Below are 25059 nucleotides of genomic sequence, written 5' to 3'. Positions count from 1 at the left end.
AAAATGGTAATTCTTGTGGGGATGTTATCCTTAGCCGCGACTAGCCGACCATTACCAAAACCACCATCATCGTTTCAATTTGCATTAACCTCCTGTAATCTCTTGATTATTGATTATACTAATCTTATCATTTAGAGCTTCTGACTTGTCGCATTTAGATGAATGAATGTATTCACCGTCCGAAAAACAGAGACTGCCACATAGTTGCACGGACGTTAATGGTTTTGTATCCTCCGTGTTGTGTTTTTATGTGTCAACGTCTCTTTTTTTTTATATGCTAATTTTAAAAAAAATATGAATTAGAGTGAAAGCAAAGGAATCATTCTAGTAACACCAAAAGGATGAGATAGACCGAAAGCTGAGATATTTTATAACTAACTCTCATATATAAAGACCATTGAGTCATCCCTCTCTGTTGTAATTAGACACAAAAGCAAACGCAATATTCTCTTTCTCGTCAAGGTTTTCTTTTTGTTCTCTGTTTTGGCAAAAAAGTGTGATCACAGAGATGGACTTTGACGAGGAGCTGAATCTTTGTATCACCAAAGGTAAGAATACCGATCCTTATTTTGGGGAAGCTTCTTCGTCCCCAAGATCTATCAAGAAGATGAGAGATACTGATCATCGACCTAAACCCTATTTCCCTTTTACTCTCGATCCGACCATTCAAAATCAACAACAGCAGCACTTCGGATACGTTCAACAACACGACCAGACAATGCAAGGCCAGAACCAAATGATCTCGTTTAGTCCTCAACAGCCGCAGCAGCAGTATTGGAGCGGTACATTGAATCTGAGCCAAGAAAGTGTTCAGCCGTACAGCGCAACAAAGCTGTACAGAGGAGTAAGACAACGTCAGTGGGGAAAATGGGTCGCAGAGATACGTAAGCCACGGAGCAGAGCGCGTCTCTGGCTTGGTACCTTTGATACAGCTGAAGAAGCTGCCATGGCATACGACCGTCAAGCTTTTATATTGAGGGGTCACAACGCCACACTTAATTTTCCAGAGCATTATGTGAATAAGGAAGTTGAGTTGCATGATGAAACTGATGCGTCAAGCTCGTTGGATCAGAAACAATCCGAGGCGCCGCAGCTAGACGAGGTTAACTTGGAGGGCGAGGAAGAAGCCGTCACTAATGGTGGTGTAGAGGATGGGATGGCTGAGGCATGGTTGAATGCTGTTACAGCGGGATGGGGTCCTGAAAGTCCTCTTTGGGATGATTTGGACAGTTCTCATTTTCCACAATGCTCGTCTACTTCCTCTGCTTCTTGTCCCATGAGACCTTACTTTTGAATAAGGTCATAAAGGGGTCACGTTTTAGGGTTTCGCTCATTGGCATTTGGATGGAGACAGTTTTTGTGATCTCCCACTCCTTTCATCATTTTATTTATATCTACCATACTGTATTCCCCCCCCTAAATTTCCATTAGTATATTGTTTATCATTTTTATGTGTGTGTGTTGCTGATTTTGCTACACAAATAGATGTCCTATTTGATCATCGAGTTTGTTTTATGGCACCGAACAATTTTATTTTTCTGCACTTCAACAAGTTAGCACCATCACATTCGTTGGACCCAATTTTGATCAATTAGGTTATTGGGCCTAAATGACTAGGACTGCACGACCAATGAAGAAGCCCGACTCCGACGAGCTTGAAGAGACCAATTCAAAGGTCCAAAGATCGCGGAGCGGTAACGTTCAATCTTATTTCACTTATTGTATTAGATCTTATTCATCAATAAAATCCATCTTTGCCTACTGGAATCTGATTACATCGTTGTGTTATAAAAATATCGTTGTCTATATCATCTTTTCTTCCCCAGATTAAACTCCCGATCACTATTAAATATTTAGTGTAGATTTTATGATCTACAACATTGTATCTGGAATTTTTATTCTTTTGCCTCTTCTTCAAGATCTTTGTGTGGGAGCTTGGTTTCATTATTGTTTACATTGGTTAGAGACAAAGAACTGGCATAAAAAGGACGCATAATTTTAATAATGTTGACAAAATAAAATTTGATTAAGATATTAACAATTTTAAACAAATATAAGTTCAACAAACTTATTTAGTCTTTTAAAAATTAATAATTATATTAGTAAAATATATATAAACAACTTTAAAATTTATGTTTCCGAATTTTTATTTATCTTATGAAAACAAAAAGTTATCAAACATCATTAGGAATCTTAAATGTATCAGCTGCACCAAACTTTATAAACTATACTCAACACAACCGCTAGATAATATAGATTGCATATTGGGTGCATATATTGCATTTACATGTGTAATTTCATATAACAGGGTTCAAAATTGCACAATTGAAAGATTGAGGTGAAGTCACGAGATTATTTCTGCAACTTATGAAATTTGGTGAAAGCAATACAAAGACGAGCGGCCTTTGTACAATTATGATTAGGTTTGGAATGCTCCATCGAAAGTTTGGGATAAATTCAAAAAGATGGTTCTGCATATTCTAAAGTTTTGTGTGTAAATGTAAATTATCAAAAGAATAAGGACCCAAAGAATAAAGTTGTTCGTGAGATGTGGATTCCGGTAGAATTTGTTAACTTGGCACTTGTTTTTCTTTTCCGAGTGAAAAAAGAGAGAGCGGAGAGAACTAAGAAACAATGATGAAGGTTCTTTATATAGGAAGTCTTAAGGAACTATAACAACTAAATATTAGCAACAACAACAAAAAAAACAAAAAAGAAAAAAAAAACAATTCTAACAAACCTAGTGAAGCAGGTCAATGATTGATCTGTTGACTCCGACGTCTTAAAATATAATTAAAACTTGCATTTGGATTATAAACAACTAAATCATGTATAAAATAAAATTTTATTAGACCATACATAATGTAACTAAAATTATTAAATATTTATGAATAAATAGAGAAAATTTATAATTAAAAAATGAAATCTGTTTATGAGATTTTATTTATCAAATTTCGTCAAATCCAAATAAAAAGTAAATGGTTCTTGGTTAAGATGTTTCTTGTCATAAATTAAAATTTGTCATTATGGTGGCAGAACGTTTTTGTAATTTTGATAGAAAAACTTGATTTTGGGTTTTGGAGGGAAATTTGATTTTTTACAATTTTGGAAAGAAATTCTAATTTTATGGTTTTGGCGAGAAAACTTATTTTTTAGTTGTTTCGGTAAGAAAATTCGTTTTTACGTTTTTAACGAGAAAGCTTGTCTTTGAATTTTTGATGAGAAAACCTATTTTTAGGGTTTTAGAGGAAATTTTGTTTTACGTGTGGCAAAAAAATTCATTTTTGTGATTTCAGTGAAAACTCCACTTGCGAGAAAATATGATTTCAAGGGAAAACTCATTTTTGTAATATGGTGAGAAAACGTGTGAACACAAAGATGGACTTTGACGAGGAGCTCAATCTATTTGTATCACCAAAGGTAAGACTATGGATCCTTCTTTTGGAGAAGCTTCTTCCACGACGTCCTCAAGATCTATCAAGAAGATGAGAGATACTGATCATCGACCTAAACCCTATTTCCCATTCTCCTCTTCTTCATCTTCTGATCCATTGGTGGGTTTCCCTTTTACTCTCGATCCAACCATTCAACATCAACAACAGCAGCACTTCGGATAGCAAGGCCAGAATCAAATGATCTCGATTAGTCCTCAACAGCCGAAGCAGCAGTATATGGCCAAGTATTGGAGCGACACGTTGAATCTAAGCCCAAGAATGAACCAAGAAAGTGTTCAGCCGTACAGCGCAACCAAGCTGTACAGAGGAGTAAGGCAACGTCAATGGGAAAATGGGTCGCCGAGATACGCAAGCCACGGAGCAGAGAGCACGTCTCTGGCTTGGTACCTTTGATACAGCTGAAGAAGCTGCCATAGCCTATCAAGCTTTTATACTGAGGAGTCATAATGCCACACTTAATTTTCCAGAGCATTTTGTGAATAAGGAAGTTGAGCTGCATGATGAAACTGATGCGTCAAGCTCGTTGGATCAGAAACAACCCGAGACGCTGCTGGCAAACAAGGTTAACTTGGGAAGCAATGAAGTCGCCGTGAGTGATGGTGGTGTAGAGGATGGGATGGCTGAGGCGTGGCTCAATGCGGTTACATCGAGATGGGGGTCCTGAGAGTACTCTTTGGGATGATTTGGACAGTTCTCACTTTCCACAATGCTCATCTTTTTCCTCTGCTTCTTGTCCATGAGAATTTTTTTTTTAAATAAGGTCATAAAGTCTCACATTTTAGGTTATAGTTTAGGGTTTCACTCATTGGTATTTGGATGGAGACAGTTTTGTGTGTTGCTGATTTTGCTTCATATACAGATGTCCTAGTTGTTTAATCGAGTTGTTTCATGGCATTGAACAAGTTTATTTTTCTGCATTTGAACAAGTTAGCATCCTCACATTGTATCCAGAATTTATATTGACTTCTGCCTCTTTTTCAAGAATCAAGATCGTTGTATGGGAACGTGGTTTCATTAATTTACATTGGTTGGAAACATAGATGTCAGATGTGGCATAAAAATGGACGAATAATCTGACATAAATGATTACTAAAATAATAGATATTCTCTTTCAAATTTAATAGTTTTTTTCAGTTTTTTCTTTAACAAATTTAAGTTTGATTAATATATTAATTATTTTAAACAAATAAAAGTTCAACAAACTTTATTGGTTTTAAAAAAAAAATTAAATATATCATTATCAGTTAATAAAAAAATATATAAACAACTTTAAATTTTATATTTTTGAATTTTTAAAAAACATTTATCCTCCTGAAACAGAAAGAAAATCATCAAACATCACTGGGAATCTTAAATGTATCAGCTGCACCAAACTTTCTAAACTCCTCGTCACAATTAGCCACTAATGGTTCATCTTCAGTTCCATCATCGCTAAACCGGACTTTGGGTGAAGACTCATACATGCTTTTGGACATGCAATTTTCAGTTGTAAGCATGTTCACCTGACCATGATGTGAAATCTCTAATATGACAGTTTCATCATCAAGAGGCAGTGGTTGTTTCCAAGGCTCTCCATCCATTCTCATGTATGCATGCTTCGCTGCACCTTTCTTAAATTCAAACCTAATCCGATTTGCCTATATATACACACACGAGTTAAAATATGCGCTTCATTCACAGTTTGTTTGATTTCTGTCACTTAATATTTACCTGAGCAAGTCTTGTTCCATGACCCTTTGGAGCGAGGAGAACAAGACCATGCCAAGCATTTCTAAAACCAACGATTTCGATGAGTCCATCATCTACGAATGGTAGAGTCAGGCTTCTCTGTTGAGACATCACAAAAAAACCATTATTTGTATTAGGGTTATTGAAGCAATGTGAAGAGAATGTTAAAACCTACATCATATTGTTTCTTGGGATTTGGTGCTCCCCAAGGATTTAGTCCTCCAGAAAAGCTAGGAAGATTCAAACATACGATGGACCTGATGCTGCCAGAACAAAGGTAAATGTTAAGTTACTTCAGTATAACTTGGACAATGTAGTCTATTTTGGGTATGGATCAGCAAAAGAGGTACATCACAAAGAAGACTAAAATCTCAGCTCAATCTAACATGTGGATTCTTATGCTTGTAGAAAAGCCTCTTATAACCTTTTTCATGGCGTGAATATATATAATCAGTACTGTATATAATTTGATTAGAGTTACCTTTGGGGAATGTGAAGGTCGTTCCACTGGCCACTTTTGTCACAAATCTTAACTTGTGCTAGCTGAGCTATGTTACTGCAGCAACGCCATAGAATATTAGAGTTTCCAAATTTGCAAGGTTTTTGGAGACAAAGCCAAATAGGAAAACAAAAACTCATATAAAGAGAGTAAAAAATTAAAACACATAAATTTACTCACTGTGAAAAAGGGTGAAGAAGAGAGGCACAAAACCACCCTTGTTTGCAAGCAAGCTTTAAATATCTGCTCTGTAACGTCATGAAATCAATTGAAATATTTACTTGTCATGTACCTAAGTATAATTTACACTACAAGATGTGATCACAAGAAATATGAAGAGATTGTTCCACTAAAAGCTTCTAGAGAAAAGTATGTAAACCTGATTGACTAGCTGATTTTTAAAATTTTCAGGATGTAATTTTCTCTGAGAATGAAACTCATAAGATGTTTGAGCATCCATCCCTGCAATAAAATTGATTAATGACGCTAACAAGTCAAGGAAACATATGCTGCAAGTCACTTTTGTAGAGAAAACAGATAAGTGAATTTCAGATGACAATGAGAAAAATTCTTACCCAAGCTAAAGTAATTCCAGAATCCCCCACGAAATGTGTGGTAACCTTCCTGTAAAAATAAAACAAAACAATTTGTTGAATGATCATATAATAGGAAAAGAAATAGATGGTTCGCAAGAGAAGAGTGTCTTACCATATTTGCTTGATCTGATGGAGAAGCACGACGAAATGCATGTAGAGAAGGTGGTAGCTCGATAGAATCACCAGAGCCTTTTCTGGGAGACTTCATCCGCATAAGTACGTGCCAACTTAATTGAGATATAAAACGCATACATGTCAACCCAAAATGAAAAAAAAAAAGAATTAATAACTGGAGAAGAATGATATGTAAAGTATGTACTTGTCTATCTTCATCTCTTTGGCCTTAATCACTTGAGCCAAAAATGACTCCGCAGAAGACGTATCTGTTCCAGGATTTTTCTTACCCTGAAGATGAGCAGATGGGATCATAGTAAGACAAGAACATATACATGCTGTATGATATCATCATGTTAATGTATATGTAACATACCCATCCAAATGCAAATGGAAGGTTATTTCCTGTACCCAAGGGGATAGTAGCAATTGGAGGTGGATTGGATAACTCAAGATCACAAACAACTCCAAGGAGCCAACTAGCTGTGCCATCCCCCCCTGCAACCTGATTAAACACACAACTCAACCTCACGACTTTATTAATTACGACTGATTACTCCATAAAGATGGTTTAAGAATTAACACACAATTATTTTCAACTTTTCCTTAATCTTGCAAGCCAGAGCATCGTGCTTTAGCCTCTCTAGGTTAAGATAGATCCTCTGTAGCACCTTATCCGGAGTCTCTACGTTAAGATCGAAAACCTGAACAACAAACTTGTTATGATCAAAATATAATAGTATATCCTAATTAAAAAATCATATATTATTTTTTATTTTTTTCATCATATATTATAATATGACTATGTACTAATAAAATATAGGATTCCATACTCTCAGTGGAGAATCAATACAAATTCATCACATTTTCTCGATTACTAGCGTATTTGAGAAACCAAAGTTTTATGATTTTTTTCTAAATCAACGAATAATGAACCTAGTTTTTATACAATTGAGTAAATTAATAGTGTATGGTTTAGACCTGCTTGTCGTTGAGAAGAGAACGGTAGGTAAGAATGAGTTCTCCACCGAGTTGACCACCACTTTTGGAGTTGATAAATACGAGAATCGGGCTCTCAGGTGGAGTACTTGGCACCGCCACAGCCTCGGCTTCAGGCGAGAGAACGTACGATGGAATGTAAAATTTCTTGAAAAAATCTGATAATGCCTCATATTTTTCAATGCTCGCCTGTGACTGATGAACACATTCGATATTTTAAAAATCGACAACGCTAATCATGAAAAAGACAATTGAAAAGTGTGGGATCATACCATTAGATTTTCTGAGGGTGTTGAAAGAAAAAGTGTATAATATAATATTTTTGTGTCTGGAGGGATATGAAAGAATCTCGGAAGATTAATATTTAAGTATTGAAGATCCCGAAGATATCTCTATCAAGATTTCCTTTTATTGAAAAAGGGTTTCCTTTTATTATTTTTCTGTTTTAGTTTAATTTGGTTAATAAGGTAACTAGGACGCGGTTTTAAATTAAAAGGCACATTGTTTATTGTATTTATTTTTCATTAGTGACCTTTGTGCACATGCATACGCCATAATTGGCATGCATATCTAGTTAGCATTGACATGGAATCCATTGTCTTTATATGTTTCTTATCTTTTTAAATATTAACTTATAATAAATACGAATGGTAAGAATTTATATTTTTTACTAAAAGGTGAGAATTATATATCATGCTACTTTCTTTATTTTCATTTTTATGCAGTAATATTTAGTATTTATTTATTTGTTTGTTAGACCACCCGTATCGGGGGTTTATGAGAGAGTCATGGGCTCGGTATCATAGGCCTTTTCGATTAAAAGAAATGAATAAATGGGTTTCAACCCGTGAACCGGGTCTTCCAAGTGAGCCCGTATGATACGGGGTCATGCCACGCGGCGCAGAGGGAGTGGCTACGCGATCTCGCGTGTTGAGTGAGAAAAAAAGGGTTTCGCGTGAAAGATCTCATTTTCCCTTCTCTCTTCGAAATCTAGGGTTTCTCCGTCTCTGAGGCGATTTCGTGTCCGAGTCCAGAGCCGGAGATTTTCTCGATCAATTCGTCGTCGGAGTCACTCGTAAACGCTCTCAGGTGAGTCTCAATCACTCCGAGGACGAGATAGCTTCGATTTGATCTCGAGAGGTTTCTAGGTTAAGGAAGTCGATTTGGGGGTTTCGTCTTAGGGTTGAAAATCGAGAAGGGGGTTTCGATTTCTTGGTTAAAATCGACATACGGTTTCCTTTTAGGGTTCGTTTATCGTGGATTTCATTTCGATTTGGGGGTTTCGTGTAAGGGTTCGAAATCTAAAAGGGGGTTTTAATTTCTTCGTTTAAATCAACATACGGATTTCTTTTACTGTTCGTTCATCGTGGATTTGAATTGGATTTGGGGGTTTTTAGTTAGTCTTTCAAAATTTTTTTTTTGTTTCTCGGTTGCTTCTGTTCTAATTATTTGTTTTCCTGATACAGATGGATCCCGAAGCAGAGATAAGAGACACAAAGAGAAGAAAAGAGCACATCGATATGCTTTCATACGTGTGTGATTCAGAACACGGGATTCCGACGAGGTGTCCCTGTGGTGGGAGTATAATTCACGAGGTTTGTGGGAAGGAGGAATACGACACTCTCCCCGGCAAGCGTTTCTTCACCTGCATAAACTACGAGGTAAAAAACGGGTTCTTGTCTTTTAAATAATGTCTTCTGTTTTTGTCTGTTAATTAACAATCTGATATAGTTTATGTGTTGTTACCAAGGCTGATGGATTTCATTATCGTCAGCCTTGGGTCATTGGTGTGCAGGAGCATATCGAACGGCTCACAAGTCGTGTGGAGGAGGTGGAGGCAGTGATCAAGTGGGTGCCGGAGGTGAATAATAAGATTAAGAGTCTGGAGGTAATCTGACTTCCCACTTTTGAATTTTGTTTTGTAATTTTTTTCTTATATTTTATACAGTGACTAACACCATCTCATTGTCATTTTCTTGTACAGGCAGAGGTAAAAGCCCTCACTGTGGAGGTTGATAGGCTCACTGGGAAGGTTTATAACCTGACCGTGCAGGTGGATCACTTGGAGAAATGCTGCTTCGACTGAAAACACAAAGGTAACCACACTATAACTAGAGTTGTTGCATAATGAATTTGAACTTGAACTAGAGTAGGTTAGAGTAGTAGTAGAATTAAAACTTGAACTGAACCAGAACTGAAGTAGTTGTGTAGTTAAGTTAAGTGTAATCAATTTTGAATGGTCTGTGTGAACTTGAATTTAAACTTGAACTGAACCAGAACTGAATTTAAACTTGAAATAATTAATTTGAAAACCTGATTTGATGTTTATTGAATGGTCTGTGTGAAGTAGTTGTGTAGTTAAGTTAAGTGTAATCAATTTTTGGTGGTTAGAAGGTGTTTACTTCCTTGTACTTTCAAACCCAAAAGTAGTTTAAAAACCTAGCTAATCGACATCTTAAAACACAAACGAAAACTTAAAAACTTCAATACTCAACCAAAATGGATCCTTTTCCCCTAAACTCTCCCGGCTTTGTTAACCTGCTTACTTCCCAGACCACTCAGCCAATAGAAATAGGATCTTCTGAGGTTCCCAAACCTCCGGAAAGGAGGAAGTGGACAATCAAAGAAGATTTGGTGTTGATCAGTGCTTGGTTGAACACCAGCAAGGATCCAATAACCAGTAATGAGCAGAAGCTAGGAGCATTTTGGAAGAGAATAGAGGAGTACGTGAATGCTAGCCCTCTGCTCATTGGCTCCATTCCTAGGGAGTGGAGTCAATGTAAGCAGAGGTGGGGAAGGGTTAATGAGCAGGTGTGTAAGTTCGTGGGATGTCATGAAGCTGCTCTGAAGGAGCAGGCGAGTGGACAGAATGAGAATGATGTCATGAAGGTGGCTCATGACATCTTCTTAAATGACTACAAAGCCAAGTTCAGTCTTGAACATTGTTGGAGGGAGCTTCGGTTTGATCAAAAATGGAGATCACACAGTCTGACATCAAATGGTGCAAAGGAGAAAAGGAAGGAAACTGCGGATGAGGTGGGTCGCGAGGAAGATGTTAGACCTCCCGGAGTCAAGGCTAGCAAAGCAGCAAAACGCAAGAAGCATGGCAATGAAGCAGCGTTTGATCAGATCGAAACCATTCTAGCAGCCAAGAATATGTTATCCAAACAGAAAATACTTGATAGGTTGCTAGGAAAAAACGCTGATACACTTACAGATCAAGAGCTTGCTCTAAAAAACAAACTCATATCTGAATTGCTTTAAGTTGGTGAGTGGTTATTTATTTTTTGAAATTTATAGTAGGTTGCTAGGAAATGCAGTGTATGTTGTTTGTGTTTAAATCTTTTCCTTGATGTATATTGATATTGTAACTGTTGTGCTTTGTAGGTCACCAGTTCAAGGAGGAGGATGCGTGGATGGTTGCAGGTCTCTGTTTCTTTATGTATCAAATCAAGTCACGGGTGGTAATGTAGTAGTAGGAGGTTGTAGTGGTAGGTTATGTAAGATGGAATCACGGGAGAGTGTAGTGTTTTCCAACTTTCTACACTCGTTTTATGTATGTATCAAATCAAGGGTATGTCCCCACGGCTTTGCTTTTGTACTCACAGGTGTATGTACCCACATGCTACTTGCTTCAATGTTTTTCTATATATATGACTATGTGTTTCATTCTATTTATCTCATTCATGCATTTTATCAAAACTATCTTACCAACTATGTGATACATCAGTTTGATTCTTCTTACCATCAGCCATACTTTTATCAAAACTATCTCACCATCTCGGAATCTCACCAACCAACACCACTACGAGAATCACCAACCAACACCACGAGAATCACAACAACAATCAAACAAGAATCACCAATCAACACAAGGAATCAACTCTACTACTCCTCAACCCCACAGATCATCTCTACCATTCAACAGAGGTAAGTTGAAAACCAAAAATTCTAAGTAATGAACATATCCTTAAATAATGAAATTCTAAATTCTATATTATCATATTTAAAACCAAAAAAGGTTTATAATTTACTAAAGTTAAAACCCAAAAAAAAAAGATTCAAGAGAAATAAACAGATTTATAATTTTAATGAAAAACTTTACTAAGGTTAAAACCAAAATAATATAAAAAAAAAACTAAGGTTAAAACCCAAAAAAAAAATGAAGAGAAATAGAGAAATAAACTTTAAAAGAGGAAAAGCATACCATATATAAGAAATAAAAATTTGTTTTAAAAGTTTATTAAAAATTCCTCCCTATTGCCTTTTGTAGGAAAAATATTACAATAAATATCATCAACAATGTCTTCCTCATCAAGTGATGAAGCGGATGAAGTTTTTGATGAATTGGTCGATGAAGTTGTTGATAATTTCATCGATACAGTAATTGATGGTCAAACCAACAAACCAAAGAGGCGAGCTTATATTGAAAGAGATCGAGAACTAGGACACATTCGACTATGCAACGACTATTTCAGTAATAATCCAACGTACACACAAGATATGTTTAGGCGGCGGTTTCGAATGAACAAGCCATTGTTCCTTCGCATTGTCGACCGTCTAAGTACTGAAGTTCCGTACTTTCAGCAAAGAAGAGATGCTACCGGAAGGAACGGGCTATCTCCACTTCAAAAGTATACGGCAGCGATACGTATGCTCGCATATGGTCAGTCAGGAGATACATATGACGAATATCTCCGGATGGCTGACAGTACATCACGTTTATGTTTGGCAAAATTCACTGATGCAATAATACAATTGTTTGGGGATGAGTATCTACGAACACCTACAGCCGAGGATCTTCAGCGATTACTCGATATTGGAGAGGTACGGGGATTTCCGGGGATGATAGGCAGCATCGACTGTATGCACTGGGAGTGGAAAAACTGCCCAACAGCTTGGAAAGGCCAGTTCACACGTGGTTCGGGAAAGCCGACAATTGTCTTAGAAGCCGTGGCATCACAAGATCTTTGGATTTGGCACGCTTTTTTCGGCTTACCAGGTACCCTAAACGATATCAATGTTCTTGATCGGTCTCCAGTTTTTGATGACATCTTACATGGTCGAGCCCCTAAAGTGAAGTTCAAGGTCAACAACCACACTTATCGTATGGCCTACTATCTTACCGACGGCATTTATCCTCCATGGGCAACATTTATCCAATCCATCCCACTTCCTCAAGGTCGTAAAGCACATAAATTTGCAGAAATGCAAGAATCCGCCAGAAAAGATGTCGAACGGGCTTTTGGAGTATTGCAATCGAGGTTTGCAATTGTTAGGAACCCAGCTCTACAATGGGACAAGAAAAGGATAGGAAAAGTAATGATAGCTTGTGTCATATTGCACAATATGATAGTAGAGGACGAACGAGACGGATACGCTCCAATTGATACATCTGAGTTTGAGACAGGACAGTCTAGCAGAAGTTCGCAGGTGAGAAGCAGAGATAGTGTTAATGTCACCCCTGATATGTTAGCCATGCGGAGAGAAGTTCGAGATAGTGACAAGCATCATCGTTTGAAAGCTGATTTAGTGGAAAATATTTGGCAAATGTTTGGTGATGAAGATGAATAAATAAGTTATTTATGTTAGAAAAATTTCTCAATTTATGTAATGTACTTTTAATGTATTGAATAAAATGTTTTCATAATTTTAATAATATGTTTTAATATTTTATTCATCTTTTTTGAATATTTTAATTTTTTTTTTTAAATTAATATTATTATTTTATTTCTATGAACTCCTTCTTCGGATTCACTAATGCAGAAAACAGCATATCCGAGTTCATAACTGTTCATGGACTCACGAAAAAATATTAAAAAATGTTGGTGAACCCCCCCCCCCCCCCCCCCCCCTCGTGCTCTTAGATTTTATAATTTTAATCTTTCATAAATCTTGTACTGTATATATATGTCCTCCAATGAATGCTTGCGAGCACGTTTTTGTGGAGAAGTATACTATCAATTTGATAGCTAAAAACATGGTTGGTTATGTGTGAAGCTGAACGAACAATAGCCCTTTAAATTTTTTGAAAAGAATTACATTAATATAGGTAAAAAAATCTCCAAATTTGTAAAAAAGAATTTTAGTTGAAATTTTTAATAAACTGTTTATAATCTCCTAAATCTAACAGCCGGCCAGGCCTAAAGGTTCATAGTATAATCATGGCAACGCCAGCTTAATGAAACTTTATATTTTGTTCAAAAATATCTTAGTGATAACATATTTTTCTCAACCGGTTCTATATATAAACCAATGCAGAGAATGAAAAAGAACCACAAACTCGGACACTACAAATTGCAATAGACTTGTCGCAAAACGTTTACCATGGGCTCATTTAAACATATGATGAAACCCATTACAATATGAGGATTAAGCTGATTAGTGGCCCATTAAGTAGCACATAGGCCTTTTTCGAGAAGCTCCCATTGCGATGACTTGGTACAATCTTTGACTTGACATCAGCATCGTATCTCTATAACGCTGACCAATCCAGAAACCTAACCTAAAGATGTGAAACGATAACTCCACAACTCGACTCTTTCCACGTGTCACATTATTCATGTACCTACACATCGTTAGTTAGGAGAGAGAGAGCATATTATATAAAACAATAGCTTCGGTGTGAACTTCGGAGAATCTGTGGTTCTTGGGTTAACCGGTTAAGGGGATATGTAATTCAAAGTTGGTTGCACAGCTTCCCACCTACAATTTAACAAACAAAAAGCTTCAATTGATGTGCATTTCAAATTTTTTTTTAATATTGTCAACGTGGATGGCTTGTTCGGAGAGACCCTTTCACAAGCAATCTATGTTAGTATTTTACTTGGAGTTGCATGAAGTAAAAAGTTAATTTGTAATTCGCCTTCTCGTTATGATCAATTTTGATAGCACAAGGCACATGACATTAACACGTTATTTGAAAAAGATTTGTGCGTATTTGATAAGATTACCCAACTACTTTACCGTCCTCACTCTCTCACCCATTGAAACTATACGCTTTTTGGTTTCAAAATTCGATGTAACATATATTCTCATACTTTTTAGTTTCTTTAACCAAACATGCATGTAAAGTCAACTGAACAATATATTAACATGAAAAGTCAACAATGTTCTTAACTCTAACTTTCACCAAGGATTAAGGTGAACCAAATTACTCACAGACGAATAGTTACTCCCACAAGGTCTATTTTAATCTCTTAGTCCAATTACTTTTTCTATGAACAGGAGTACATTATATGCACTCCAAAAGTACATCCATAAATTATGACAGAATCCATTGAAAAACCTTTGAACAAAAATATACATGACAGAATCCAAGTTACATGAAAAATTATATAAAATGCAGTGCAATATTGACAAAAAAATATACAGCATATACTATCACGTGGAACGCTTCTAGAATATAAAGTTATTGAAAACAATAGGGGATAATATATGCGGTCTTATTTACTTTTGAATATAATATTGTGGCTCAAAGGCACTTGGCACATCAGGCCTATGCCAAGTGGAATTGACCTTGGCTCATCCAGGTTAATTAAGTGATTTGCATTCACATCCCTATATAAACGAATGAAATGGAGAAGGTATGAGTGCACCCTGCGCATTGATATTTATAAAACTCAAGTCCTCTTTTTCAAATTTAAGAAACTCCTTTTGGTTTTTCGATCCTTTTGCAAGAGAACCAAACTGTTACTAGACTCTTACGATCTGTCTATATATATTTTTCGAAATTACGAAATAAAGATGGGAAGATCACCTTGTTGTGATAAGAATGGAGTGAAGAAGGGACCATGGACGTCTGAGGAGGATCAGAAACTCATCGATTATATTCGATTTCATGGTCCGGGCAATTGGCGTACCCTCCCTAAAAATGCTGGTAAGTATATATGAACCTATTATATGATTTATTAATATATATAGTTTTGTCCTAATAGATTATGTTCAATCGATAATTGAATCAAACTTATAAGTCGTATTGTACAACTTAAAGGACTCCAAAGGTGTGGAAAAAGCTGTCGTCTTCGTTGGACCAATTATCTAAGACCAGACATCAAGAGAGGAAGATTTTCTTTCGAGGAAGAAGAAACTATCATTCAGCTACACAGTGTTATGGGAAACAAGTAAGCCTCATTTACACCATAAGTTGTTTGAGATCCATTAGCTACAATTTTGGTATATTAATTAATGAAAAAGGCGAGGGTGTACGTATGCATATGCATGCGGACAGTACATTTCAACAGTTAGACCATCAACTCTACTAAACTATTATTATTCATACGCATTGACCCATAATTTAATATAACATAAACTATATTTTAATCATGCATCACTAATTGAATTCATGGATTATAGGTGGTCCGCAATAGCAGCTCGTCTACCAGGAAGAACCGATAATGAAATAAAAAACCATTGGAATACTCACATCCGTAAGCGACTTGTAAGGAGTGGCATCGACCCTGTTACTCACTCCCCACGCCTTGATCTTCTTGATATTTCCTCACTTTTAGTGGCACTTATCAATCAACCAAACTTTTCATCAGTAGCAACACATGCATCGTCTCTGCTTCATCCTGATGTATTGAGGTTGGCCTCTCTTCTCTTGCCCCCTCAACAACCTCTCCAAGACTTTAATCCAATTTACGCACCGAACCTAGACCAAAATATTCAAACTCCAATCACAACGGTGTCGTCTCAAGACTCTCAGCTACAAGCCGAGTGTACAACTCCAGTATCAAACAACGAAACTTCATCTTTCGATCCTTTCATGAAAGCAAGACTTGAGGTCAGTCATGAAGATGTATTACCACCTTTGTCAGAGAGTTTTGACTTAGAGTCACTCATGTCAACGCCACAACAAAATAGCATTGAAGCAGAAGCCAACTCCAGCAGTTTCTTCGACTTTGGGTTTCCGGATAATTTTACCCTTGAGGAATTTATGTTAAATTAATTATCAACGTATGCATATCTCTCACTATATATGTCTCCTTTTCCATACCTACGATTCTTGATTTGTTGCATTCTTTGGTGATTTAATGTATAAACTCATTGCTGTTTTTTTGTAAAAGATTGATATATTATTATATTATTTCATGAATGTGTAACATATTAATTAGACGATATTTCTTAACTTTTCTCCACATCATATACCCAAAGAACTAGAGTAAAGAACTAAACATATATAGAAATATAAGTATCAGTCAAACTATAGTAATAATAATTATATAGTTGAAATTGTCTAGCTTCGAGAAGGGATGAAACGAGCATATATAGACAACATTGTTCTTACTTTACAAAATGAACACGGCTCTCTGCGTAGCATAACATTGTCACTTTCACGATCACGAGTAATGTTGATGAGATAAAGGTCGTGTTGGTAATGGTGGGTGACAAGTAATGATAATTTAGAGGTTAACATGGTCGAACTTATATATAATCTTATATTCTCTTCTTTTTCTTATATTTTTCTTATATATTTCTTTATAAAATTGGATTTTTTTTATTTTCTAGTTGGGTTGTTTAGTATGTATAAAGCCTCTTTAGTTTCTATATGTATTTGACTAAATATAATCATTATCCTAACACAGAAAGGATTAAAAAGAGCCGATATATATATATATATATATATATGTAATACACATTATATATAGTTACACGCGCAGAAAAGCCCTACAGTTTTATTTATCATAAGCCGGGAAACTAGTTTCCTCCAAAACCCTAATCTTCTTGTAAATTACTATGTGATTTTGTTGTCTCGCTTAATATTTCTTTTATGAGATTTGTGAAGTTATTCCTGATTATTTTCTTTCAAATATGTTGTTTTTCAGCTGAGAGACTCTTAACATTGTGGGATTTCTGAGAGACTTTGAGGTTAATTATGGTAAGTGGATTTCCCCTTACTAGGAGGATGAGGTTTGATATTTTTTCTTTGTTTGACTCCATCATTAGAGGCTACGACAACTTCTTTTTTTTAAAAAAAATCAAATTGAATCTTAATTAGGTGTAGGGAAGAGTCCATGAGTTTCTTTGTTTCCTAAGTTTTAACGTAGGTTTTGATATTCTTGGGGTGAGTTATCTTAAGGCTATATTTGAGGTTTTTGATTCTATTGATTGTTATTAGTTTGTGTTAGTATTATCCTCCTGGTTATAAATTTTGATTGTATATCATCTAGTTGTCCCCATTCTTGGAATAATTAGTTGATAGTTGGTTTTTAACCTGGGGTAAAAAAAAACAAAATTTATATTAAAGAAACAAAATTGCAGGAGAGGGGGCATGTTTTTTCCGACTACGACATGGAATACTACGTGAACCGACTCAAGCAACTAAAAAAGCTGAAGCAAATGCTGGTCATAGGTATCCTTGTTAATGTTGCAGTGATATTGTTCGCCGGCTGGTACGGAGGTATCATAACATTTCCATTGTTTCCAAACTTAGCGTGGAGTATGCCGCTTGTGCTTTTCATGGCCATGGAAGAATAAAACTCGTGGAAGTATAATGACACTATTTAGACGTAAGGATGATTATAGCGTTTTCTTTTCTTTTTGGTTTTTGTTTAAAATTTATTTTTATTTTTATTTTTGAGTAGTTGTTTCCTCCAAATAAAAAATAGAAAATTTAACAGCCAAAGATTTGTCACCTTAAAGCATTAACAAGCAAGCAAACAAACAAAAACAATTTTGATTATGGTAGGATGATAATTAGATCTATATTGTTTTATAGGAAAACTAGCAACTGTAGTAAACTTGGTGCAAGAGTCAAACAAATGAACAATTGTCATTGCTTGTCGTTCTAAAAGCTATGATAATCATAATGGACGTACAAGGAACATTCTGATTCAAGTTCACAAAACTACTATAATCATCAGTGCAATAGTCACACAAGGAGAATCCTGAACATTACTCACCCTCATAAGCATTTCTTATCCCATGCATCACTAATTCACTACATATTTACTTGTAATATATCAAAGTGTAAATGCGACAACCTTTATCAAACTGTACAATGGAATTTTAGAGAAGGGGAGAATACGAGACCTAAGAAGTTAGTTAAGTCTTTAGCACACTATTGAACTACGGCGACTCTTTAAATCAACTGATACAGAGATAATGTAATTAATACCTCTTGAACTGGATTTTTTCTTTGCTGCCAACATATCCATCAAACTACGGTCAAACAAAATGGTAACTAGATTGGCCGATATACTTTGTCATGGAGAACGAAATGTTAAAGTCGTTTCCAATTTAATCTAGTTTGAATCTTCTCTACTCTGATATTTATTTGTTGGGCTATTTTAAATTAGTGAGTCTTTAATTAGGCATTTATTGGGTTATTTCATACCAACGTTTTAAGGAATCGATAGAATCAACCGATCGCGATAAACCCCATTTCAGAAGTCACTGACTTGAATGAAGTGACGAAGTTATACTTTTGTATATATTATATAAGGTAGAACACAATTCAATGGATGAGTAATGAAGAGAGGTTGATACCATTAGATATTTTATTTAAAATAACTCCAATAAACAAAAAAGAATAAAAAGGAGTCCCCTGAATCTACAATAATACAAATCACACAATCACTATGAACATAAACTATAAAAGAAGAGCGAGTAGGAAGGAGGAAGCAGCACCCACATGGAAGGACCCTGGGAACATCATAGTAGAAGCTGCGGACGTTGTGTTAGTGTCACGAGGCCCTCTGTTTCTCACCCGTTGCTTCATCACCACTGCAAGATTCCTTGACCCATGCTCGTTAGCTGAACCCAAAAGAACTTTCTCGGAAAAGAAGAAGAGGAATATGATAGAGAGGAGTATTATGCGTCTGGCTTTGATCTCATCCATTTCTGCTTCTGTGTTTTGATTAATCTCAAATGGATATGATTTATAAAGATAAAGGTGGAGGAATGTCTCTTATTATAACGATGATTAGTCTTCTTAGGTAGGTTTATAAAAATAAAAATACGCGCTACATGATAGTGATCTGTGTGAGGGAGCCTGAGCCAGCAGCTAAATGTTGCAATATTGACCAATGTAGAAACAGAAAATGTCAAAAGTCAAACAGAAATGTCATTCCACGCACGAAACTTATATATAATCAAACAAGTCGTCGTGTATGAACTTTGAAACTTGAAACGGTGGAAGAAAAGAGACTAAACCTTGAAACGTAAAAGAAAAGCCCAAGTTTTTTCAAGTGTCGTTTAGTTTTGTATGACTCCCATGATTTATTAGAGCCCAATGCTTCACATTCTATTTTAGTTTCTTTTTGGGAAAATTGCCAAAACAGAATAAAAAAACAGAATGGTTGTCCCTATGGTATAAATTCAATCTAAAATTGTCCCTATAGTATAACTTTCTTCATAATACCTAAACTAACCTTAAACTAATCCCAAATTGTATTTAAAAAATATGGAAATCAATTTGTAAAAATGGTTGCCGAATAAAAAAGAAAAACAAAGGGAAAATTGGAAAATGGATTAAAACCATTCTGTTTTTTTTTCCCGTAACCCTAATAAAGAAAACAATCTCTCCGCCTCTCTCTACGGCGACGACGAAGGCGATTCTGTCTTCTCCGGTGAAATCAACGGCGACTGCAGACGCCACCGGTGGAACCCGTTTCTTTTCCCCTACCGGTGGAACCCTTTGTCTTCTCCTACATATTGAAGGTAAACACCAACGTTCTCCATCCAATTTCAATCATAAAGTTTGTTTCTTTCTCCTTCTTGTTCTAATACTTTTCTCTGGATCTCTGGATATCTCGACAAACAAAGGCGATTTCGGAACTTCTCTTGGTCATTGGTGAAATCGAGTTTGTCTTCAACCTCCCCGCCTCTCTATTTCTCCGACATTGCTAGCGCATAAGGTATGTTCTCAATACTTCATATGTCAAGTGGTTTGAGTTCTTCATTCGGGTTTGAAGCTAGCATTTCTCTCTTTCTTTATCCGGTTCTTTATTGCATTTCTCTGTGTTTGAGTTCTTCATTTGGGTTACTCTTTTTATATTCGTTTCTTAGGATTTTAAGTGTTGTTAACTGATTATATGAACAGATTTCGATTGTGAATTGGCTTACTTTGATTAACTGATTTCGTTTGTGAATTGATTTCGTTTATCATGGGCTGGTTTATTGATTGTGAATTGGCTTACTTTGATTAACAGATTTCTTGTGTTTGTCTCTGCTTCAATCAATTTCAGTCTTTAACTAGAATCAATTTTTTTTGTCTTTTCTAGATATGGAGTTAGAGCTACCTAAGCGAGTGTATGCAGAGGGTTTAGAACCTCAGGTGAAGAAGATCAATAACTGCTGCCGCATGGAACTTATCAGAGATCTGAAGAAAGCTATGCCTGCGGAGTACGATGATGTCAAGATAGATCCTGTTTTCAAACATATCATGGCGATTGCGGAAAATAACCTCAAGTTTTCGGGGAAATTGGTGGATAGCTTCTTGTGTAAGCAGCTGATTACCTCGAAGATGCATGAGAAGTGGTTTATATTTGCAAGGAAGCCTCTCCGGTTTTCGCTTCAGGAGTACCACACTGTGACAGGCCTCAAGATCTCGCGGGAAAGTAGCTGTGACGTAATTAAATGGAAAAGTGATGGCGGATTTTGGAGTGAACTACTAAGGACAGGTGGTAAGATCACCTTGCAGTCGATCAAAAAGGTGCATCTACAAGAAGTTCACAGCTGGTCTCGGCGTGATAGGATGAGGTTGATCTACTTGTGTGTGATAATGGGTGTGGTGATGGGGAGAGATGAGAAGGTGAACATCCCTCATATGTACATCAAGCTGGTGATGGATCTCGAGAAGCTTCGGAACTTCCATTGGGGTCTTCACTCCTACGACTTCTTACTGAGTTCCATTGAGAAGGTTAGGAAGAAGTTGGGTAAGAAGAACAGCTACATTTTCGAGGGGTTCTCCTATGCGTTCCAGATTTGGATTATGGAAGCAATTCCGGATTTTGGAGAAATATGTGGCAGCAAAGTCTCGGACAGTTTCTGCGGTCCAAGGTGTGGAAATTGGAAAGGAGTTGCAAAAGTTTCTTATGAAGACATCATTCAACTTGAGGAATCGTTTACTGAGAAGGTATGAATATTTATTGTATTCTTTTATATGGCTGTTGCATATTTTTTAAAGCTTATAATGTAATAATTGTTTTGTAGGGAGATTTGTTCTCGGTAATTTCAGTAAGTGGCAATGGTGATGTGTTGAGGGATGCTGATTATACAAGGAAGGATGAGATGGAAGATGAGCGTGTGGAGCTTCTTCTCGATAGGATTAAAAAGAACTTTGATTGGAGCAACACAGAATGGCCAGTTATAGAGGATGAAGAGACTGAGATGGAGGAAGCCGATACAGAGTCAGAAGCTGATAAGAGTGTGGATGCTACTGATATTGCAGCAGATGTGGAGACATCTTCGGTCCATGTTGCTGGAAGAGGCAAGAGAAAGATTCAGGATGAAGGAGCCGAGTCAAGAAAGAAGAAGTTGTTGTGTAAGCGAACAGCAGAAAAAAACAGAGTATTGATCAAGAAACTAAGAGTTTCATTGAGGGTTTGGTCCACTCATCTATCAGTTCCTTGGGCGATATACTCAGAGCGCAAATGGCGAGTATGGAGAGCATGTTCAAAGAGAGGATCGGCAACATGGAGATCGAGGTTTCACAGCTCAGGGAAGCAATCAGTTTGAGGGCAGAAGGAAGCGTTCCTAAGAGCAAAACCGATGAAGCTGCGCCTAAGACCAAAACCGCTCAAGCTCCTGCAAAGAAAAAGGTCAATCAAGCTCAAGCTCAAGCTCCAGCAAAGGAAAAGGTACTTCCTAAAAGAAAGTGTAGAACTTGATGTTCTTGTATCTAGGATGCCGCGTAAGGGTGCTGGAACTAGTCTTTTGGAGTTAGGTTGTTTTTGGAACTAAACATTTTCACAGTGTAATATTATGTAAAACTTTCGGATATTGTAATAGGTTTATAAATGTGTAATATGCTTGAATGTTTGTGTAATGATAACTCCATGAATGTAATGCTTTCTTTGTGTTTTGATTGAAAGACTTCTTACATATATTTTTTTTGGTTTTAATGAATAGGATTGGTTAAAGAATGGTATAGAAACTAACGAGTTTGATTTTGGATTGAGCACACAAGAATTAAGGGAATTGTCCCAAGATACATATGTTGATGGGTTTGATCTTTCTCAAGTGAAAGTCGAAAACTCAAAACCCTTCAACATGTCCCCACCGAAGTTAAATGATGAGGAAATAGATCGAGCCGGAGAAGCCTCAGCAGATGCGGCATTGGTGTATCTTCGTAAAGAGGATTGGGAAAAAGTTAGCACTTGGTTAATTAAATCCAAGTAAGTAAATTCTCATTTTTATATCATGTGTTTTTAAAATTTAATCAAACCATATCATTGTTTTGAACTTTTATCATTGTTTTGGTTACAGACCTCTACGGATTGGACCTTCATTGTTAGATGCTGAGATTGGTACTCGTCTTATGGATAGAACCGAGTGGCTTCACAACTCGGTAAAACCTTTATACTTTTAGCTTTCATGTGTGTTTTCCATACATGGTGTGTGTTAACATCATCGTAATATGCAGGAGATTGACGCCATGATGTACGTATACAGGGAGAGAACATCTCTGAAACGATGGAAACTTCACCGTGTCGCCTTCATGTCTGTTGTCTTCAGCAACATGATTAAAAAGGAGTATGAGAGTTTCAAGGCGGGTATAAGAAAATACAAGCTTCATGATTTGCTAGTGCAGTACGACAAAGGGGTCCTTCCACCACATGGACAGACACAAGAGATATGGAATGTAGATGTGGATCGACTGTATGTCCCTGTTCATGTTAGCGGGAATCATTGGATCGCATTGTGTATCAGTTTCGTGACGAGGAGCATTGATGTGTTTGATTGCTCGGGCAGAAAAAGGTACAAGGAATTGGATGGGTTCGCAAATCTTGTTCCTCGTATTGTCAAGGCAGTTCAGCCACCGAGTTACCAGAAGGACTTTACGTTCGCTGCATATACGGTTCACTATGTCCCCATGGGTAAGCTGAATAAAAGTGCATGTGATTGTGGTGTCTATACAATAAAGTTCATCGAGTGCCACTCGCTTGGATTGAAGTTGTCGATGGTGAATGATGGTAACATCAAAGAAGCTCGCCACAGAATTTTGTGGGATCTATGGGAAGCGGCAAACGACCCGGAATTGGTTGAGAGGATGTCAAATTATGAACCTCCAGAGTGTCTCACTTCAACCGTAGAAGAGATTCTGTGAGAATCGATTTTTAAATGTAACTAGTTCGGCTTTTATCATAACTTTTAGGATAAAAATGCTTAATCTAATGTGTGTTTTATTAGGAACATGAATGCTTAATCCCTCTAATGAATTGCTTTTGGGTTTATTATTCTAAGTTTTTGACAATGTGTTTAATGAGACCCAAAAAAGTCATGTCGGCGACAACAATCAACCGTAACGAGACCCTAAACAATACCCTAAATGAGACAACGTTCGAAAACATAACGATACCCTAAACATACCCTAAACAGAAACCAGTCATTCAATCGAGAGTCTAAAAACACATAACGAGACCCTAAACATGCCCTACATAACGAGATCCTAAACATGCCCTACATAACGAAACCCTAAACATACCCTAACGAGAAACCAAAACAACATTAATCATGCATTCTAATAGCCGTTGTAGAAGAAATCAACCGATAAGAGTATATAAACGAATCAAATCCAATACACTAAACTTGGTTTCTTGTAAACTCGACTTTTGATCCAAATCAGCAATAAAACCCGACCCGAATTAGATCCACAAATAACCTAATACCCGACATATTTAAACCAAAAACCCGAGTTTTCCCCATTTTTTCAGAATTCTCTTCTCTGTCGAGAACATTTTTCTCTCTGAATCAATTTTCCTAAAACATGAATACTCCAAGGCGATATTCGTACGGGGTGCCATCTAGGTGCTGGTGTGGGAAGGGGGTTGTGATTTTCTATTCGAGAACAGATGAGAATCCTTACCGACGGTTCTATAGATGCGAAATTGGGTCACAGGTTCATGGTTTCGATTTGTTTAAGGATTCAAATACATAATAGTTATCTGTTCATATCGAAACTCTGTTTTGTTAAAGGCGTTGGTCATGGCTTTGATATCTTTTGTCTGAATCGATTTTTGATTAAGAGAGACGAACACGCTGTCCTGACTTTATTTTTCTTCTATGTAGCGAAAAAATGAAACCCATTTATTTAAGTGGGTTGATGAAGCTTTGGTTGATGAGTTTCAAAAGCTAGATGCAGAGCAAGGGAGAATAACAGAAGCAATTGAAGATCTGAAAACGAGTATGAAAGAGACAGTTGAAGAAGAAGTAAGGAAGCAAAAAAATTCCCTTGAATTAAGTTGTTTAGGAATCATTCTACTGTGTTTTGGTAAAGTCAAGAATGAATGAAACCAGTCTACTGGTTCTTAGTATTTTGCTTCAATCTCTTTTGTTCTTACAATGACTATGTCACATTTTATGGTTCTTACTATGGCTTTGTTTTGGTTCATTTTCGAGGGGTTTTCTCAAATCGAGTACAATGAAACTGAGAAAGAATGATGATGGCAATGTATAACAATGAAACTTAGAAGAATGATGCCAATGCTTAACAATGAAAATG

The 25059-nt window shown here is 36.5% G+C and overlaps 8 protein-coding genes, 1 long non-coding RNA gene and 1 pseudogene across 13 annotated transcripts; 8 read left to right on the top strand and 2 right to left on the bottom strand.

Annotated features, from left to right (window-relative positions):
- The first annotated feature begins 402 nt into the window (after positions 1-402).
- Positions 403-1501, top strand: LOC106409224 (ethylene-responsive transcription factor ERF054). Its single transcript, XM_013849884.3, has one exon. It carries the CDS (start codon positions 509-511, stop codon positions 1292-1294), a length of 786 nt encoding a protein of 261 aa, XP_013705338.1. The 5' UTR covers positions 403-508; the 3' UTR covers positions 1295-1501.
- A 1421-nt stretch (positions 1502-2922) lies between these two features.
- Positions 2923-4349, top strand: LOC106410022 (annotated as a pseudogene).
- A 330-nt stretch (positions 4350-4679) lies between these two features.
- On the bottom strand, positions 4680-8079 carry LOC106409688 (diacylglycerol kinase 6). 2 transcript variants are annotated; one of them, XM_048763174.1, is made up of 13 exons: positions 7664-8079; positions 7374-7580; positions 6980-7096; positions 6769-6897; positions 6598-6683; positions 6391-6505; positions 6258-6306; positions 6062-6144; positions 5863-5930; positions 5665-5739; positions 5359-5446; positions 5166-5282; positions 4680-5092 (listed from the first exon to the last, which is right to left on the bottom strand). In XM_048763174.1, exons 1-13 carry the CDS (start codon positions 7664-7666, stop codon positions 4787-4789), a joined length of 1443 nt encoding a protein of 480 aa, XP_048619131.1. In that variant the 5' UTR covers positions 7667-8079; the 3' UTR covers positions 4680-4786. The 2 variants fall into 2 exon arrangements, with proteins under 2 accessions (XP_048619131.1, XP_013705723.1); XM_013850269.3 differs by having other exon boundaries at positions 4684-5092; positions 7374-7586; positions 7664-8074.
- Positions 8080-8151: 72 nt separating this feature from the next.
- LOC106409413 (putative nuclease HARBI1) lies at positions 8152-13031 on the top strand. 3 transcript variants are annotated; one of them, XM_048763175.1, is made up of 5 exons: positions 8152-8480; positions 8858-9052; positions 9142-9279; positions 9376-9487; positions 10779-13031. In XM_048763175.1, the coding sequence occupies exon 5, from the start codon at positions 11694-11696 to the stop codon at positions 12963-12965; it is 1272 nt and encodes a 423-aa protein (XP_048619132.1). In that variant the 5' UTR covers positions 8152-8480; positions 8858-9052; positions 9142-9279; positions 9376-9487; positions 10779-11693; the 3' UTR covers positions 12966-13031. The 3 variants fall into 3 exon arrangements, with proteins under 3 accessions (XP_048619132.1, XP_048619134.1, XP_048619133.1); XM_048763177.1 differs by having other exon boundaries at positions 10779-11065; XM_048763176.1 differs by lacking the exons at positions 8858-9052; positions 9142-9279; positions 9376-9487.
- LOC125590673 (glutathione S-transferase T3-like) lies at positions 9891-10655 on the top strand. The gene has a single exon (XM_048764351.1). The coding sequence runs from the start codon at positions 9891-9893 to the stop codon at positions 10653-10655; it is 765 nt and encodes a 254-aa protein (XP_048620308.1).
- A 229-nt stretch (positions 13032-13260) lies between the features above and the next one.
- Positions 13261-16948, top strand: LOC106409986 (transcription factor MYB41). The gene is made up of 3 exons (XM_013850510.3): positions 13261-15270; positions 15385-15514; positions 15747-16948. Exons 1-3 carry the CDS (start codon positions 14964-14966, stop codon positions 16339-16341), a joined length of 1032 nt encoding a protein of 343 aa, XP_013705964.2. The 5' UTR covers positions 13261-14963; the 3' UTR covers positions 16342-16948.
- Positions 16949-17049: 101 nt separating this feature from the next.
- Positions 17050-18588, top strand: LOC111207621. Its single transcript, XR_002659867.2, has 3 exons — positions 17050-17119; positions 17219-17271; positions 17655-18588. It is a non-coding gene; the product is annotated as an uncharacterized LOC111207621 (long non-coding RNA).
- A 283-nt stretch (positions 18589-18871) lies between these two features.
- On the bottom strand, positions 18872-19557 carry BNACNNG58150D. The gene has a single exon (XM_013850372.3). The coding sequence runs from the start codon at positions 19231-19233 to the stop codon at positions 18985-18987; it is 249 nt and encodes an 82-aa protein (XP_013705826.1). The 5' UTR covers positions 19234-19557; the 3' UTR covers positions 18872-18984.
- Positions 19558-19714: 157 nt separating this feature from the next.
- LOC106407648 lies at positions 19715-22439 on the top strand. 2 transcript variants are annotated; one of them, XM_013848522.3, is made up of 4 exons: positions 19716-20054; positions 20160-20251; positions 20618-21471; positions 21549-22439. In XM_013848522.3, exons 3-4 carry the CDS (start codon positions 20620-20622, stop codon positions 22071-22073), a joined length of 1377 nt encoding a protein of 458 aa, XP_013703976.2. In that variant the 5' UTR covers positions 19716-20054; positions 20160-20251; positions 20618-20619; the 3' UTR covers positions 22074-22439. The 2 variants fall into 2 exon arrangements, with proteins under 2 accessions (XP_048619130.1, XP_013703976.2); XM_048763173.1 differs by having other exon boundaries at positions 19715-20251.
- A 14-nt stretch (positions 22440-22453) lies between these two features.
- Positions 22454-25057, top strand: LOC106407649. The gene is made up of 3 exons (XM_013848523.3): positions 22454-22732; positions 22824-22905; positions 22981-25057. The coding sequence occupies exons 1-3, from the start codon at positions 22608-22610 to the stop codon at positions 23662-23664; spliced, it is 891 nt and encodes a 296-aa protein (XP_013703977.2). The 5' UTR covers positions 22454-22607; the 3' UTR covers positions 23665-25057.
- Positions 25058-25059: the final 2 nt, after the last annotated feature.

This window comes from Brassica napus, chromosome C7 (assembly GCF_020379485.1).
Source record: "Brassica napus cultivar Da-Ae chromosome C7, Da-Ae, whole genome shotgun sequence".
Classification (NCBI taxonomy): Eukaryota; Viridiplantae; Streptophyta; class Magnoliopsida; order Brassicales; family Brassicaceae; genus Brassica; species Brassica napus.
This window is presented reverse-complemented; position numbering and strand designations above follow the sequence as displayed.

What these genes read in the sequence shown, in the direction of transcription:
- LOC106409224 (XM_013849884.3), top strand. Translation starts at nt 509, where the DNA reads ATGGACTTTGACGAGGAGCTGAATCTTTGTATCACCAAAGGTAAGAAT.
- LOC106409688 (XM_013850269.3), bottom strand. An exon ending in CTCTTCTCAACGACAAGCAG is followed by an intron (nt 7,097 to 7,373) that starts GTCTAAACCATA and finishes TTTGTTGTTCAG; the next exon opens with GTTTTCGATCTTAACGTAGA. An exon ending in CATCAGATCAAGCAAATATG is followed by an intron (nt 6,307 to 6,390) that starts GTAAGACACTCT and finishes TTATTTTTACAG; the next exon opens with GAAGGTTACCACACATTTCG.
- LOC125590673 (XM_048764351.1), top strand. Translation starts at nt 9,891, where the DNA reads ATGGATCCTTTTCCCCTAAACTCTCCCGGCTTTGTTAACCTGCTTACT.
- LOC106409413 (XM_048763176.1), top strand. Translation starts at nt 11,694, where the DNA reads ATGTCTTCCTCATCAAGTGATGAAGCGGATGAAGTTTTTGATGAATTG.
- LOC106409986 (XM_013850510.3), top strand. Translation starts at nt 14,964, where the DNA reads ATGAAATGGAGAAGGTATGAGTGCACCCTGCGCATTGATATTTATAAA. An exon ending in TACCCTCCCTAAAAATGCTG is followed by an intron (nt 15,271 to 15,384) that starts GTAAGTATATAT and finishes TACAACTTAAAG; the next exon opens with GACTCCAAAGGTGTGGAAAA. An exon ending in CACAGTGTTATGGGAAACAA is followed by an intron (nt 15,515 to 15,746) that starts GTAAGCCTCATT and finishes CATGGATTATAG; the next exon opens with GTGGTCCGCAATAGCAGCTC.
- BNACNNG58150D (XM_013850372.3), bottom strand. Translation starts at nt 19,233, where the DNA reads ATGGATGAGATCAAAGCCAGACGCATAATACTCCTCTCTATCATATTC.
- LOC106407648 (XM_048763173.1), top strand. Translation starts at nt 20,620, where the DNA reads ATGGAGTTAGAGCTACCTAAGCGAGTGTATGCAGAGGGTTTAGAACCT. An exon ending in AGGAATCGTTTACTGAGAAG is followed by an intron (nt 21,472 to 21,548) that starts GTATGAATATTT and finishes ATTGTTTTGTAG; the next exon opens with GGAGATTTGTTCTCGGTAAT.
- LOC106407649 (XM_013848523.3), top strand. Translation starts at nt 22,608, where the DNA reads ATGTCCCCACCGAAGTTAAATGATGAGGAAATAGATCGAGCCGGAGAA. An exon ending in ACTTGGTTAATTAAATCCAA is followed by an intron (nt 22,733 to 22,823) that starts GTAAGTAAATTC and finishes TTTTGGTTACAG; the next exon opens with ACCTCTACGGATTGGACCTT. An exon ending in CCGAGTGGCTTCACAACTCG is followed by an intron (nt 22,906 to 22,980) that starts GTAAAACCTTTA and finishes CGTAATATGCAG; the next exon opens with GAGATTGACGCCATGATGTA.